The following is a 17564-nucleotide window of genomic DNA, read 5'->3' on the forward strand; positions in this document are numbered from 1 at the left end:
GATGGGCGAGTCATGATTCATCCGGATCATTAACCCGGATCCTAGTAATGAGCCGGTCGTGACGAGTCTCCCTCTCGATTAACCCGAGTCCTTTGAGTCCTACACCTGATGTGACGTAACAATTAAAACTATAAATTGCGTCACTCTTTACTCTCTTTATAACGTGTACAATCACATTACAACGTTGTTGTATCCAGAGATCCAGCAGACTCGTCGCCATGCACGAATCAACAGCAAATTCAGCCCCTCCTCCGGCTCCCGCGAGAGTCCCGTGAGCCGTGAGTGAGCCGTGAGTCGTTGGACTCGCGGGAGCCGTGAGTGAGCCGTGAGCCGTGAGTGAGCCGTGAGCCGTGAGTCTGCGGACTCGTGAGACCGTGGACTCGGAGCCGTGAAGCGGAGCCGTGAGTGAGCCGTGAGCCGTGAGTGAGCCGTGAGTCCGCAAATCTCTGAGTCTGCTGCGACTCGTCGAGGGAGCCGTGGGACTCGCGGGAGCCGTGGGACTCGCGGGAGCCGTGCGAGCCGGAGGAGGGGCTGAGTCTGCTGTAGATTCGTGCATGGGGACGAGTCTGCTGGATCTCTGGATCTGCTGCCTGCTATATGTTACGGCTCTGAGTCCTCGTAGGCTACTGGTCTCTCTCGATCATTGACCTGGATTCACGGATCCCGCGATTTTTCCGGCTCTAAATTAAGTTTCAGTGTAGACTTCTAACAAAATGGTCATGTTGTGCAACAGTCTCCTGTAATAATATCTGCATTTCCAATAAGGATCTTACTTGGAAACTCGTTTATTTTGAACATGGCACACAAAAGAAACAAATGATAGAAAATTGCAAAACAGTTAGAATATATAAAATGTAATTATACAATTATTATTATTTATTATATTATATTATTATTATTATTAAATGAAAACACAATTGTGCAAAATTAGCTTAAGTACAGGAACATATTAAAATAACTATATACATATAATGCAAAACACTTATTTTTTAAAATGCACACACACACACGTTTTATTAAAGCAAAAGACACTGTGTAGCGGAGGTTAATGTAACGTTAGTTTAATATGCTGGTTAAATGCAACAACTTTTCGGTTTCACCGGTAGGATTTCTACGGTCTTGGTCATGCTGACTCATATGACTCAAATGACTCAAATGACTCGTATGATCCGGATCTCTTCAATGATTGACTCAGAAGACTCCGAGTCCATAAAATGATCCGGATTTGCCATCTCTAAATGGGTAGACTTCCTTAAAATCCCCACAATGCAGGGACCAATTTCAAAAACCCTTGCGGAGAATGGCTGAACCGACGCAGCACACGTTTAAATGTAAGTATGTAGTGGCGTAGAACATGTGTTGGTAAATATGTACTTTGTTACATTTGTTTGTTATCACCAAAAATGTGTTTCGTGAAAGTAAAGCAAGTTCATAATTAGATAGACATCGTGAGGTATTTATGTTGAAACCGTTAGAGAGAGTGGCACACTTGTTAGCCTGTTCCATTCTTCTTCGTTTTCCGAAGCCGTGGCTTGGAAGCATACTTGCTTCGTTTCTGAAGGAAGTGACTTGGAAGTACGCGACTACCAAGCCAGCATCCTCGCGATTGAGAAACACCCACAGTTAAGGGATAGTGCATAGGAGAATTCAAAAGGATTTAGAGAAGAGACTGCGTACTTTAGAGAATCGACTGCACTTTCACTATCCGACGTGTTTATGATGCGCCAGCGGACATCATAAATGTGCGTCTGCTGCTGTGTGGGGAAACTATGGAAACTACAGTTTTCTATAGCGACTACAACATGGATGTTCAATAAGAACGAGGGACTACTGTAAACTCATCTAGAGACTCTGCACCGTGCTCTGATGCTGTTGCTTTATGCTTTATGAACGTGGACAACAGAGAAACATATTCTTCATGACCAAAGTTGGAATTGAAAAAAAAGGAAAGTGAAACTTATGCTCGTCACCCTCTCCCTCCGGTCCACATATGATTGTATGAACTATTAAAAGATCTTAAAATCAATACAGATGTATTTATTATAAACGTTAGTCCTTAACATCTATCACTGTGTATATCACCATTCAAACATCTTTTAAAAGTTGAACAAACCCCACACAGCTCAGTAAAGACTGTGAAATGTTGACTTTATTTGATCATTTCAGTAAAACTAACGTTCATATTTCTCTTTTTGATTATAATACTGATGAACATTCAAAACAAAGCACTTTGGCAACTTACCACATACGTTTTAAAATGCTTAATAAGCACCGTAACTTTCATGATATAATTTCTCGGTCATAATCGGTTGTTTCCGTGAACGGCCAAATGTTGTGTGACGGCAAATGCTGCGGCTGCAAGGCATTGTGGGGCAGCATTTTCTCTTCTCCTTTCGGTGAGGGAGGTCCAGTGGTTCCTAAGCTAAAGGAGGTTATAAAGGAGTTTGAAACCTCTTTTCCGTTCATCTAGACCAGTGGTTCTCAACTGGTGGGACCCGTTGTGTGAGTGAAGAAAAAAAATGGAAATCTTTGTTTACATTTCTTCTTTTTTTTTGGTGGAAAAAAGCCAAACTTTTATTTTGAAGGCCCGATTTTCTAACGACCATAACCGTTTTTGAAAACTTCTGTCACGTAGTGATCATCCTCTCATAAAACATCTTTGCTGATGTTTTTTTCGAGTCTTCTGGCCAATCAGAATCAAGATTGTTGCCGGAAGTCCCCACGGAGAATAACTTTGCATTAGAACTATTCTTTACACATCCATGGGTAGAACTTCAGATAAAAATGAACACGTAATGAAATATGACCCCCGGTTTGATGATTGACAGGTCACAGAACAATGGGGGCTGTCTACCCTTACATTACCCACAATTTAAAGTAAGTCACACAAACTATCTCCTCTTTACTCTCTCTCTGTGGAGCAGCAAGTTCAGCTGTCAGAACAAAGTGAAACACAAACAATGGCATAAAATATTATTAAAATGTCCGGTAGTAATAGATTTTTAAATGTTCTTCTCAGTGTACCAGAATGCGTAGTTTATATGTTATGCTGGGTTTTCAGCATGTGTGCCTTTTTATGTTATAAAGAGGCGAAGTCCCTCCCTTTCCGGTTGACTCCATGGGACCTTATTTCGGAAAAATTATGTATTGAAGTCAATGGGGAGAGAAAGATTATCTTTCGATCCCGTTTGAATTATGCCACGAATTACACATGTTTGTCAATTTAAAAGATCATTTTGCAAGTCAAAAAAATTAAAATGTTTTGTAAAACTGTGAAGTAACACTTTGTTTGTGTGAACACTCAATGAACTACATCTCCGTCTCGCACCACACACCAAGACGGCCGTCACGTTGAAACATTTCACTTCTTTCTTTCAGAATGAGGCGGAAAGTATTAAAAGAGGTGAAAATCACTACAAGTCTGGGCATGTTGAGAGCTCTACAAGGGGAGTTACTCGGTTCCGTAAGAGCCAGCATGCGGGACCGGGATTCTGGGATTTGTAGTCTTTCTAGTTGCGTATATTTCATAGTCTTATATTCAACAGTTTTACGACAAACTGACTTTTTTGACATGGAAATTATTTTTTAAAATTGACAAACATCATATGTGTAATTCGTGGCACAATTCAAACGGGATCGAGAGATACGTTTTCTCTCTCCATCGACTTAATGCATACTTTTTCAGAAATAAGGTCCCATGGGTAGATGGGCGGGACTTCGCCTCTCTATTAGTCCTGCTAACTAGTCAGTGGAGGTCTGTATTTTCGACCATCAAGCTGCTGCTGAAAATCTATAATACATTGTTATCTACAGATGTATGTGTCAGAGCGTTTATCTTAAGTAAATAACTTTACACACATGTAGTGTGTTGCCAAATCACATCTTTTAGCTGATTGTTTTGGTATTTAGAATTCTGTTCTTATCAACCCTTCTTTCCAGCAATGCTAAGAATCTGCCCAGCAGAAAGCAGCAGAGCAGTTAGCAGATGGTTAGCCCAACATCCACCAGCTGAACGGTCAGATAGTGGGGGATGGTGGAGATGGATACATGTTTAGCAAGAGCGCTGACAAAACGTGTTTATTTTTTCCCTGAAAGCCATTGTTAGTGAACAAGCAGTCAGGCAACAGGACACAGGAGTTGTTTAAAGAAACCTTTTTTTTGTATTACCCCAAAAAACATTTAAAGCAAGAATATCTATAAAAGGCCTATAAAAGAGATCAAGAGAAAATACTCTAATAAATAACAGCAACTTAACAGGTGTTAACTGAACAAACCGACCTGCCACAATGACAAAACAAGGAACATATATAGTGGCTTGGTCCTTGCCAAGGTAATTAAGATGAGCAGAATACAAAGGACCAATCCCCCTTTGACATGGAAGCATGGGGTTTGTCCCAGTTTGACCCAAATAGCTGCTTGCATTGTTTATCCGTCCTCAGCCCTCAGTCACGTCTTTTGCTGAACCAGGAAGTACTTGTGTTAGCTGTGCTAAAATGTTTGAAAATAAACTAAATAATGTCAGGTTACAAGCAAATAAAATCTCCTGGAGGTGAGGGTTGGGTGACCAGGACAGCATCTTTATCATTTGTCCCACACATTGAGCTTATGTCCCGCATTGAATGAACAGTCGCCAGCCTAAAACTGGGCTTTTATCCAATGGCTGTTTAGAAAGAAGAGAGGGCCATCACCATTAGCTGTGACATTTCCCTCATTGTCCCGCACAAACGTACTGTTAGTCCCCCATGTGTCTTGTTGGCACCTGGTCCCCCTAGGTGAGAGTGCAGTGTAATCATTTACCCCTGTGTGGCTGAGGCCATCACAGCCATCCTAAGGACTGAATGGTACACGGTGTTTTTACTTTTGAGGAAAGTCCAGAAGAGGCTCGCAGGCCGAGCTGCTGTGAAGTGTGGCTCGACTGACTGGGGAGGCTGCTCGGTGTGTCAGTAAATATCGTCTTTGTGCGTGCCAGGAGTTCCTGTTTGATGGTAAATACCTGCTCTGTGTGGGCCCAAACCAAACAGTGTTTGGGATGTAGCTGCTGGCCCGAACTCCTCCAGAACTGTGGCTGCAGTGTGTAGTGGTCGCTTGTTCCCAGAGTGCAGTCTCTGTGTGTGTTCCAGTGTGTGAGAGGAGACATGGAGCAGTGTGTCTGCGGGCTAAGTGTGGAAGGTTTCTTCAGGGAACACGTGTTGAAGAAGACGTGCTGGCTGTAAGGCTGTTTTGACATAACACACTCATATACTATAAATCTCTCATTTTATGTCCTGGTGATAATATATTCACAAAGAGAGGCACTTTCATGGTCCTGCTTGCAGAGAGGATCACTGCTCTCATAGTGTTCTTGTAGTTACAGATTAGATTCAATTCAACTTTATTGTCATTGCACGGAGTACAAGTACGAAATGCAGTTAGCGTCTAACCAGAAGTGCAAAACAAGCAGAAAGTGCAGTTATTCAAGTATATATCTATATATATACTGTATAAAAATACATGTGACGGATATAAACAAACTGATGTGTTTACACTACAAACAGTATAAGGAGGTATACATATTATTAACAGCAGTATATAAATTGATTACACTATAGATCAGGAGTGGCCGCATGGAGCTCTTTGCCGAGTCTCATGCGGCTCCTCAGTTCATATCGAATTGTAATTGTTTATTTTGTTTTTTTTGCGCATATGTATCCCAGTTCACAAAGGGTTAACGACACACAGGTTCCAGCCCAATCGTTACAGAGTTTCCAACAAAGAAGTGCTTTAGCCAATCAGAATGCAGATCCTGCAGTACTGGAGGCGGGCTTTACTGCACTCGCGATGTGACAGTGAAGGGAGAGATCTGCTTCCGATCGGCAGAAATATAACTCAGATAAACCGTAATAACTCAATATAATGTTATCAAATCAAAACGGTAACAATTTGCAGTTGTATATGTGTATGTGAGAAGGCCTGCTCCCGGACAGCTGGCTACTGGCACAGAAGGACTCCCGAAGTTGGTGATTCGCGGTAAAGAAATAAACAAGAGAGAAGTGCATCTCTGTCAGCAGAGCTTCTGTCAGTCAGAGGGTTAGGTACAAGTTGAGATGTCATGTGAGGACAATTAAACAAAAATACACTTCATTGATTTACATTTATTTTTAAATAACTGTCATGAATCTGTGTGTGAGATACAGACAGGGAGAAAAAAGTCCAGGCATATTTTATTAAATTATTAACAAAAATCGCAAATGTGCCCTTTCATGCATTTGAGCCCCTTCCACATCCTCTGCACGTTTCAAAGAAGCAACATGCATAGAAAGATAACTACTTTTTCAAATGTTTTGAACTGAGAGTTTGTGTGAGACACAATATTGATGATTGACAATAACTGGCCTCTCGTCTTAATACTGGTAGGAGAGGTGTAAGTCCATTTCTGTCAATATCAAAATCTATCGAAATCTGGCTGAGCAGAGGTGTGTGTGTCTGTGTGTGAGAAGGTGTGTGTGTCTATGGGAGCGTGTGTCTTTGTGTGTGTGGTGTGTGTGTGTGTGTGTGTGTGTCAATTATTGTAAATTTTTTCATTTTTTTGAGAGATAGAGAGGGGCACATAGAGAAGAGAGTGAGGGAGCTCACAGAAAGGCAGAGAGAGAGAGAAAGAGAGAGAGAGAGAGAGAGAGAGAGAGAGAGGAGAGAGAGAGAGAGAGAGAGAGAGAGAGAGAGAGAGAGAGAGAGATACACCCAGCATGTGTGTATGATGTGGCTCTTTGCAGTAACACAGTATGATTGGCTCTTTACCTCTGACTGGTTGGCCAGCCCTGCTCTAGATCATCAGAAAGAAATCAGAATCAGAAACAGGTTTATTGCCAGATAGGTTCGCACATACTAGGAATTTTAACTTGATGTCATGGTGCATATAACATATAAAAAAACAAGAAATCTAAATAAAACAAAAAATATTTTACACCGTAATAAAATATAGTTAAATAGCAATAAAAATACAAATAAAGCAGTAAATCATGTATATAAATATACAGTATAATACAGACACTATCCACAGAGTCAATATGAATATACCATAGACCGTTATTGACATTTTATATTATAAGCTTACACATCTTCCGGCGCAAACTGAAAACTCATCTCTTTCGACTCCACTTCGAGCGATAGAACTATTAACAAAGCACTTTTATACTAATAAAGGACTGGCTTATCTAAAGCCAGTTGAGTAACTTGAAATGTTTGGCTCTATGAAACCTGATGTACTTATATGATTCTGTTTTCTTCAAGGTTGTGTCTTCCTGGTCGAATGTACTTATTGTAAGTCGCTTTGGATAAAAGCGTCAGCTAAATGCAATGTAATGTGTAATGTAATATGAGGTCACTCATCAAATTCAGTCAGTCACGTGGACACAATATATAGATGTGAGAATATCTAATGTTGTGTTCCATTCCTTTTTCTACTGGCCATGTGCACTTACACATTACTGTACTCTCCTAAATTGTTCTCAAATTTGGCTCATCAGTACTTCTCCTACAAAGTTGCCACACAAATACAGTATGGTCCATCAATCATTGATAGAAGCTGGAGCGACACACGTTCTGTTCTGCTGTCTCTTCTGGAAGGAGCAGACAGAAGTGATTCCCTCGGCATCGCACTCGCTCAAAGTTGAAATGATTTCATCTTTGACCTCCATTGCAAGCTGACCTTCTAAAGAAAAAACAATGATATAAGAGCTATTCGAAAGGGCAGGGTAGGTAACCATAGCAACAAAACGAACTAGGTGTGCTTACCGTGAAGCTCTGCGCAAAACCTTGTTGAGCAAAAGCAAGTCTCTGTCACGTAGCGCAGCTATTCTCACACAAACAGAGCGCTGCTGCCAAATGGGGCCGCCTTTCTGACCGTATCTGGGTTATGGCAGCATCAAAACATGAAAGGAGATATTTCAGGTGTAATCCAGAAACAACATCTCCTGAAATGTACATTTCAGCCAATTATTTTCAATATGTATTATACAAGGTAACTCGCATATAGAACTTCAAATACTATAATAGTGGACAGCAATCTGACACCAGTGTGTATTACACACTTCAGAAACAATGGGATTTAAAGCTATGATTTACCTATGTTTACATATATAATGATGTGGTCATTTAAAGATGTGAATCTGTTCATCACAGGTCTGCTCTCCCCATGGTTTATCAGAATTCCTTTTGAGTCCCACAGCGGGGAACTTTACAAAGTCACTTGTGGCATAACAGGTAAAGAAGAAGTATGCAATAATACAAAAGAAAAGCAGACATTAGTAATACAATTTAAAATAAAGACAATTATGTACACAACCATGGCTAAAACATGAGTAACAGCACATTAAGTAAAACTAAGTGACATATAAAAAGCATATTAAAGTATTGCAACCTTAAAATAAAAGAGTTTTGGGACATTTATGAAAAGATGTATTTTGTGATTATAGTACAATTGCACTTAGTTTATATTGCACATTGCAGGTTTATTGCACACGAGTGCACAGTCTGTATTGACTGTGGACAAATGAATACTGAGATGAACTATGGTATAGTTTGGTAAACGGCTGTCAGCTCAGCTCAGTGTGCTCGGTTCAGTTTACGGCTCAAACCAAACATGTTGGTGCAGCCCTTCAAACAGATGAGGGTCGGGGGCTCACACTGTGTTCCTGTGTTGCAGGCTACCTGCAGGAGGCCTACCTGTGGACCAAGCAGGTGCTGTCCATCATGGAGAAGTCCATGGTGCTGCTGCAGGACGTGACGGACGGCTCCCTGTATGAGGGCGTGGCCTACGGGACCTACACCACCCGCTCCCTGTTCCAGTACATGTTCCTGGTGCAGCGCCACTTCTCCATCAGCCACTTCGACCACCCCTGGCTGCTGCAGCACTTCGCCTTCCTGTACCGAACCGTCCTGCCAGGTAAACGTCCCATCATTTCACTTCATGTCATTGTTGTTATTTCAACTCATACTATTACTACAGGTTTGTTCTTATTTTTCCTTATTTTATATTTATTCTTATTATGTGTTCTATCTGTGTTTCTATCGTATTCTGTTGCTGCTATGACGCCTGAATATCCCTAGGAGGAAGGTCCATCTTATCTTACTCTGAAACAACTGAAACGTTGACTTTAATTAAATGTATTATGTCAACAGATTTCACATAACTGTATTAGGTTAGTTGAAAGCAATGATATGAATTTGAACCTAATATTTTTATTCAAACTTAAAGGGGGGTAGGTAATTTTAGAGGAACCAGCTCGAGTGCGCTAGAATTTGAAAATACACAGATGGAAAAAAATCTGCCACTTCCTTACAGAGCCCCTCCTCCAACACACACGAACGCGCACATGACCAATGAGGGCACGAGATAAGTTTGTGCACAGATGGAAGGCTGACAGGCAGGTAGGCCATCCAGTTACTTTAGCCGGGCCGGCTCAGATGATTGGTCGTGCTTTTTTTAACAGCGCCACGGCTTCCACAGATGAGATATTTTATGGATTTTTGTCAAAGCACTTCAGATATTCATTGCTATCGGGATGTTAAGAGCATTCCATGGAATATAACAACAAGTGTATCTCGAGCCGGTTTCTCAAACTTACCTACCCCACCTTTAATATTACTGCTTTCAACTAACCATATACAGTTATGTGCAGTGGCGGCTCCAGAGTATTTTTGTTGGGTAATCTATGGTAGGGCTAACCCATACAGTGGTGGGGCTCAAATCAGTATTTACAATGTAATTACATACACGCTATATCGCCGCCTTGACAGTGAAACGCCACGAGATTATTTCCCTGTCTCAATCAAAATGGAACTGTATGAAATAAAACGGCATTTAACATTTATGAAACTATTAATGTGTAGCACCAGATTAACGGGAAGAATCTCAGCTAACTGAAGATATGAACCATTTTTACCAAAACAAAACACAAGGGTAATACCAAGCCTCTGAATTGGCACTAAGCGAAAAAATGCTAACGCACTTTAGCACAGAATTCAAAATAAAGATACCCTTATTACTTATCGAAACTGCACATACAATATATCCGATTAAAGCTGAGACTCCACAGATTATTTAAGTATCATCACTAAGCGATCCGATCTCGTGACAGGGGAAGCAAACACAGACATCACAACACGTACCTTTTACGGAGCTTTACGGAGTCGTCTCACCGTAGCTGTCGATCTGATCAAAAGACGTGTTCAATGGCATATTAAAACGAGAAAAAAACGGGGCTGAATCGGTTGATCCATAGGTGATAATGTTTCTGTGGCTTTGAAGCAATTGTTTATAATCCATAATTCAATTTTTATGTAAAAATCGGGGCACAAAAGTTAGCTGCTAATGGTAGCACCAAGAGTGTATGCCGCTTCCGGTTTTGGCTACGCGTCAGTCTCACTCCTTATTTGTTCATGTGTTGGTGTGTGTAGAACTTCCCCTCGATTCCATTGGCTTCTAGCGGTTATAAAGAGATTTCATTCGTCAAAATTGACCAAGGGGGGACAGAGATATGGAAAAATCCACCCAAATGGCCCCAGACGTGTTTTTGTTGCTAATCTCTCTAAAAGGTTAAAATGTAACTTGTTTTGCATCAATCTTGATACAGGGTACTTATTATATGTTGTACTTTGGATTCCTAAAGCTTTTAGTCTACTAACCATCATCCAAGGTAGTTTTCACTATAAGTAAAAAAAGAATTTTCGAATCCTTCATCCGGTTAAATATAGTTAAAAAACGCATATATATCTGCAGGGGGAAAAAATCGCAATGTCGTTTTTTCAATATCGTGCAGCCCTAGTGCTTACTTTAACATCATTTTTCATGGTGGGGCTAAGACGTTTCTTGTATGGCTGTAGCCTACCCCAGCCATACCCTGGCACCGCCACTGGTTATGTGTAATCTGTTGACATAAAACATTGCATTAAAGTCAACATTTCCGTTTTTATAGTGTATCTTATTTTATCATGCAAACGTCCTTGCGTATATGAAAGCGTGTGTTCAGTGTCCAGCCACGCTCACAGGGATGCTGCTCCAGAGTTTCTGTTTACGATTGTTTATCCTGACAAATGATTGACTGTGATTACATGCTGAAGTTCTATAGCTGGTTTCTAAGAACCCTCTCAGCAGCAGAGTGAGATAACTAACATAATTACAGACAACAAATCAGTGCCAACAATCTGTGCTGGGCTGTGGACTGAGCCGGGTCACAGCAGAGGGGGCTGAGGGTTCACTGCTGGGGAGCATCTTTGTAACATATCCGTGACTTCAGGGAAAATTCTTTGTGCTGAGCTCTGTGTGGTAGTTTGTTGGAATTGGCAAAGATTGCACACATTCATCACACAGTCATCTCTTCCTGTCTTGTCTGCAATGCACATTTCAGCATCAGTCATACATGAGCATTTTATTTGTCTTTTGTCCACCAATAAAGTTTCCACTGTGTTTTCACCAGGATTTCAGCGGACGGTGGCCATTGCAGATTCTACACTACAACTGGTTCTACGGGCCAGAGAGCCAGCTGGTCTTCTTGGACCGCTATGTGTTGCGTAACGGCAGTGGAAACTGGCTGGCAGATCTGATCCATCGAAACAGGGTGATGGAGGGGCCGGGGCAGGCGGGGAAAGGCCAGCGATGGTGTACCCTCCACACAGGAGTTCATCTGGTGAGACGCTCCACTTGGTTTCATTCAAGGAAATACAATTTTTATCTTCAGAATCAGAATTCCTTTATTTGTCCCGCAATGGGGAAATGTACGGTATTACAACAGCAAGAGTATAGTAGCAGATTCATTAGAGTAGACTTACACATTACATAAAGAGAGAGTAGAAAGAATCCGAAAAAAATCTGAATCAGAAACAGGTTTATGGCCAAGTATAGTAAAGAAATTAAGTAGCAGTATATTTTAAAAGACCATATACAAATGTAGAAGTAGCTGGTACTATTTACAGATTGAAAAATAATTGAAATTAATATTAAGCGTAAATTGCAATGGAGTGTATATTGAGTTGATATTACTCAAAGTGTTACGTTTACAGGCAGAGTTATTGCACATCAGAGGTATAACAGTGGGGAAATGCACTCAAAAAACTACTCTATTGGCCCAATTGGGGTTAGGGTTCTTGTATTTTGAGAGAAATATCAACTACAATGTATGTACAGCAGCGTTCCGCCAGGGGGGCGTCTTGCCGTCATTTGACGCCCTTATTCAGCTCGGGATTGCCCTGAACTTGAGCCGAGGGCGTCCAAAAAATTAATAATTTGAGAGAAGATCGAGAGTTTTTATCGCTTGAAATAACAAAAAGGAGCCATTTGGGAGTCGAAACAGCCGGCGCTTTAAGAGAGCGAGAGCCAAATGATCCGGCTCACTAACGTAAAAAGACAGTATCTATAAGGAGACGGCTCAAGTCCCTTATAGATACCCGCTCTCGGGGTGGACGCCCTCTACGCCCTCTCAGCCCTGGTCTGGCGGAAAAACTGATGTACAGTATTCAAACCTCTCACTGTCAGTGGCTTTTGATTGATGTCTTTATTGGTACTTCACCCCTCTGACATCCGTCCTCTCTTGTAATTGCAGGTATGATTCCAGGACTGTTTCCGAAGCCTCCATCAGATTTCGGAACATCTCAACTTCACCCTTTGAGGACTGGGGGGTGGTGACGTATGGCAGCGCTCTACCTGCAGACACCAACCGCACCTTCTGTCCTTCAAGGCGTGGGAAGCTGGGGGGGCGGGCCAGTCTCGACATCGTTCACAAGAACAAGTACAAAGGAGTGGATCAAAGGGTGGAGGAACTTAACGCTGGCCACGAGCACCCTGATCAGAACACTTTCACCTTTGTGCCCAACGGGGTCCCGTTCATCACAGAGGCTCTGTATGGACCCAAGTACACTCTGCTGAACAACGCGCATCTTGTTCAGCTCTGCTATCCCAGGGAGCTGCTTCAAGCCGTGGGCTGGACAGGTGACAGAGGCTTGCGACTCCAAGTGGTTGAAGTTACAAGGTTGGGGGCTTGGCGGCGGATGCCCAGGGCAGAGTGGAGGCTGCCATGGAGAGGCAGGGCATGGTCTTCATCCGAGGGGAGGGACATTCCTCTTACAGTCCCGAGCTGAAGATCAGGAGCTTCCAGAGGAACCTGCTCCTTCTCCACCCACAGCTCCTGCTCCTGGTGGACCACATCCACCTGGACCCGGATAGCCCCACCAGGGCGATGAGTGCCTTCTTCCACAACACGGAGCTGCCATTCCAGAGTACCAAGATAGATGGTGTTCATGGAGCTTTCGTATCCCACGGGGAGGATAACTACAAGATGTTCTGGATGGATGACACCGGCTACAGTAACAAAGGGGTGGTGGGTTACTGGAACTACCCTCGAGGCTACCCGTACAATGGCTCCAACTATGTGAACGTCACTATGCCATTGAGGTACCCTCACACTAGGGTTGCCTACATTTTCTATGGACCAGGCGTGGATGTACAGAGCTTCAGCCTGCGTGGCGATGACCAGAGGGTGGACATCTACCTGTCCACCAAGGAGCACACCTACACCAGTCTACCTGCTGACCGGAGAGGTCCCCAGCAAGCCCCTGTTCGCCATGGTTGCTGGTGCCGACCCACAAGAAGATCCGTCTTCGAGAAGTCGTGCGGCGGCTGAGGAGGACAGCCTCCCCTGAGGAAGTGGAGGAATACGTTCAACGTGGTGGAGGACCAACCTTACAAGCACGTCAAGCCCGTCTTCCAGCAGATGGAGAGACACATCCTGGGACGGGTTCTCAACACCGCCAGCTTCAGAAAGACTGCAGAGCGCCTGCCTCCAGTTCTCAGACAAGAAGAAGACGGAGGAGGTCATAGAGAAGATGTTTGCTATGTCCAAGAACAGGGCAGGGTGAAAGGGGGGAGGAAAGTGAACCTTGGGGAGAAGCTGTCTGAGACTCTACCTGACATTTTCGCACAGGTTGAGGTGAATGAGAAGAAGGTGAGACAGAGGACTTCAAAGCGTACATATGAGGACAGTCCAGAGGAGGGGGAGGGCGACTCGCGGGCCTTTATGGATTATACCGACGGTCGCAAAAACAGAAAGGGGGCTTTTGTCAAGGGCCGCAAATTTAAGGAGGTTCACATGGTGGCCACGGAGGGGGAGCGAGGGTCTCTCCAGCACCGCCTCCTACATCCGCCTCTTCCTCCTGCTGAACACGGCCACCTTCTTCCTGCTGCTGGCCGTGCTGCTGACTCGCTTCCAGAGGGGGCGCAGTCTGCACACGCAGAGATGTTTCTACACGATCCTTCTGATCGACTGCTTCATCCTGCTGTACCTCTACTCCTCCTGCTCTCACTCACAGTGTTAATACACCACAGACCAATGACCCCAGGCGGCCCCCCACACCCAGTCTGAGGCAGATTTTAGAACACAAAAGGATAGTTGTCAGCATAGTGAACCTGGAAATGTTGAGGGACCCAAAGTTTTATGTTAGAAATGTATAGTAGGGGTCCCAGCACATAGAAACTGCCGGATGCTCACCTGCATATGTTCCAAATCAGAAACGGCTTATTGCCAGGTAGGTTCACACGTACGAGAAATGTGACTATTTGCACCATTAGCATAAATAGCATTAATTAGCACATGCAGACAAAAGCAACAATTATTTTGTTCTTTTAAATGGCAGTTTTGAGTCCCCTAAAACTTTAAAATGGGCCCAAAATTCATCAAAATCAGCCCACCCGGAGTACAGTTATTGCCACTTTCTGGTTAAAACTGCAATATTTGATCCTGAAAATGTCAGAAATGGATTCAACATCCTCAATAACCTCCAAAACCACTCAAACTGTCCTAGTCGGCCACCTGTGTTTATAACTTGTGTCTGCATAATATGCTAATGAACACAACTTGTGTAAATGCGTGTCTATGCTATGAGCGAACAGACGACAATAAAACATATCTGAGATTTCAAGAAAGATTCTGATAATGAAAATATTTTCTATTAAAAAAGTATTGTACGAATAAAGTTGTAATTTTACAATAAAAAAGTCCCAATGTTTGAAAGATAGCATTATAAGATGATCCTTGAAACCCTTATCTCTTTGATCATAGTCACAGGCAGGATGTCCGCTGCTACTCTTGGAACGAGTGAAGTATAGCTTCTATCTACGAGGACAGAGACTAAACCATGACATCATGTCTTATCTCATATGAGACTTTCTCTGGGATTAGGACTATTCTCTTTATATTATGCTTTTTATTCTCATCACATCATGGCTTTTATTCTCTTCACATTATGATTATTATACTTTATACTATAATGCTTTTTGTTTCTCAATATGATTCTTCTTTGTAGCTTTCTATACTTTAAACAAAATGTTATTATGTCTTTTGCTATCATCATATTTTCTTTCTAGAATTTACAACTTTATTTTCCAAATAATAGTGAATTATATATATAATTAATATTTTGTATATAGCCTTAAAATCACAAATGAGCTTCATTGGGCTTAATTTGTATACAAGTATTTAATTTGTGTAAATTGTAATGTATAACATTTGAACTGTTCAAACTGTTTCTAAAATGAGGACGGCTTTATTCTCATCACATCCTCAGCTTTCCCCCGGAGTTATTCTTGAAATCTCAGATGTGTTTGTTTATGGTTGAAAAGTGGTAAGATCTACCTCACGGGTATTCAGGAGAAACAGCTGATTCCAAATCAGAATTGATGAACACCGGGATGAGACCAGACCTCCTCTGATGTAAAAGCTTCTGTGGAGCTTCAGAACGAGTGTGTGTGAAGTGTGTGTGTGTGTGTGTGTGTCCGGTCTGTATCAAAGGTTAGCCACTATGATGCAGGCGCCCCATGTCCTGACGACATAGTTCATAGGAAAGCATTGAAATGTATATATGTGAAAGCAAGATATATTTTTATGGTGTTTTTTTACCATTTGTAAATAAAATTACCAAATGCATTCATTGTGTTTTGTGTCTAGTGAATGTGTGAACTCTGAAATGTTAGTTAAATATACAATATGTATTGAAGGGGCAAAGAGAGCTCCAAAGTGCAGCTCAGACAAACACATCATGAAAAGACCCCCACCCCGGACACAGAACAGTTAGAAATCAGAATAAGTGCAAGTCCAGCAGAACTCATGGAGGATACACTTATCTTCATTATTCAAGCTTTTTCAGAGAAACTCAAAAAGGAAGCTTCAGTGTCAGTGTCCTGGTTCCTGCTGGCTCACGGCCCCGCCTACAGTACATACATGATTACACTTAGTTCAGACACTGAACAAAACGGAACATGACTTTAATGAAATGTATTATGTCAACAAATTACAGCCTGCTCTAATGGGTCAACAAGTGACTTTTGAACTTTGGGCTTTCCTCATCAACAGAATCATTTGGGGTTCTTGTAAGTGTCATGTCATCAGGAATACACTACAGTGTGTGTTCATGGTGACGAAGACACATGCCACTTTAGTTCTTAATAACAATGGAGCTCTATAGCAAAAAAGAAAGATGATAATCAGGCAGTCATAAAAACACAATGGAATTTGGATATCAGAAGGCTTTTCCTTTCAAGTTATAACGTGTTAAGGTCTCCTGGGCACCATACTAAATATGTGCAAGGTACACAGTAAAGGAAAACAACGTCCAATCATCAGTGTTTCAGTACCTATACTGGATGATATTAGTGTTTCATATTTATAAATATACTTTTTGATGGGTAAATACTTAATCAATCTTCCGGCAAAATCAGTGCAGCATTATAAAAACTGTCCAGATGTAGAGACGGTTTTCAGACAGGTTCAGATTCACCAAGCACGTGTTATATAAGGGATTTGTGAACATTGGAAGCTTGTAATTATTTAATGATGACACAGTATTTTGCAAACTCTGCAAGCCATCACAGTGGACACAGCCTGCCTCTGAGCTGTCGTACTGACTGATGCATCCTCACAATAACCAAAAGCACTGCCATGCAAAGCACCTATCAGGCATCAGTGCTGTATTTTATCATTAATGGAATACATTTATTTCACAACCCTTTTTTGTTGAAAAAGGAATTCTGTGTACCAGTGATCTGTGTTGTTGCTCAGTGCTCTGAGTGTGGGATCCTCATTGGCTGAGGGCTTGCATATGTTGTGACTTCAGCAGATCCTAACTGGGGAGTTACACAGTTAGTGAGAGGAATGAAAAGAATGTCTTTCCATTCCTCTCCTCACAAAAATACTGTGGGTTATTTTGTTTTGATTGAGCTGATAATCACTTCCAGATGTGTACCCCCCCCCCCCCCCCCCCCCCCCCTTATATAAAGTGACCTCTGCTGTCTGGCCTGGTCAGGACACATGGGGGATGGGAGTGATGTGTGATTTAGTTCATGTTCAAAAGGCAGAGGTTCGCTATGTATTTGAGTCCAGCTCTGATAGACCATGAACAAACTCAGAATGAGGCAAACTATTTTATGAGGCCATTTTGAATGTCAGGATACAACATGCTGCCATCTGCTGGTCGGTCCACTGCTCATATGTGCGTTACACTCATAATAATTATATATTATTACAACATAGATCAGGGATTAC

The 17564-nt window shown here is 42.1% G+C and overlaps 1 protein-coding gene across 1 annotated transcript in view; it reads left to right on the forward strand.

Annotated features, from left to right (window-relative positions):
• The window catches only part of dse (dermatan sulfate epimerase), a 25733-nt gene extending 9782 nt beyond the window's left edge, over positions 1-15951 (forward strand). Inside the window, 16 exon segments of the mRNA XM_034204545.1 lie at positions 8681-8920; positions 11454-11485; positions 11487-11651; positions 11653-11680; positions 12576-12632; positions 12635-12765; positions 12767-12791; positions 12794-12906; positions 12908-12994; positions 12996-13547; positions 13549-13599; positions 13601-13690; positions 13692-13808; positions 13810-13870; positions 13873-14129; positions 14131-15951. Coding sequence (XP_034060436.1) covers positions 8681-8920; positions 11454-11485; positions 11487-11651; positions 11653-11680; positions 12576-12632; positions 12635-12765; positions 12767-12791; positions 12794-12906; positions 12908-12994; positions 12996-13547; positions 13549-13599; positions 13601-13690; positions 13692-13808; positions 13810-13870; positions 13873-14129; positions 14131-14343 — 2219 coding nt within the window. The 3' untranslated portion in view covers positions 14344-15951.
• Positions 15952-17564: the final 1613 nt, after the last annotated feature.

The sequence above is a fragment of the Gymnodraco acuticeps genome, unplaced genomic scaffold (genome assembly GCF_902827175.1).
Source record: "Gymnodraco acuticeps unplaced genomic scaffold, fGymAcu1.1, whole genome shotgun sequence".
NCBI classification, from domain to species: Eukaryota; Metazoa; Chordata; class Actinopteri; order Perciformes; family Bathydraconidae; genus Gymnodraco; species Gymnodraco acuticeps.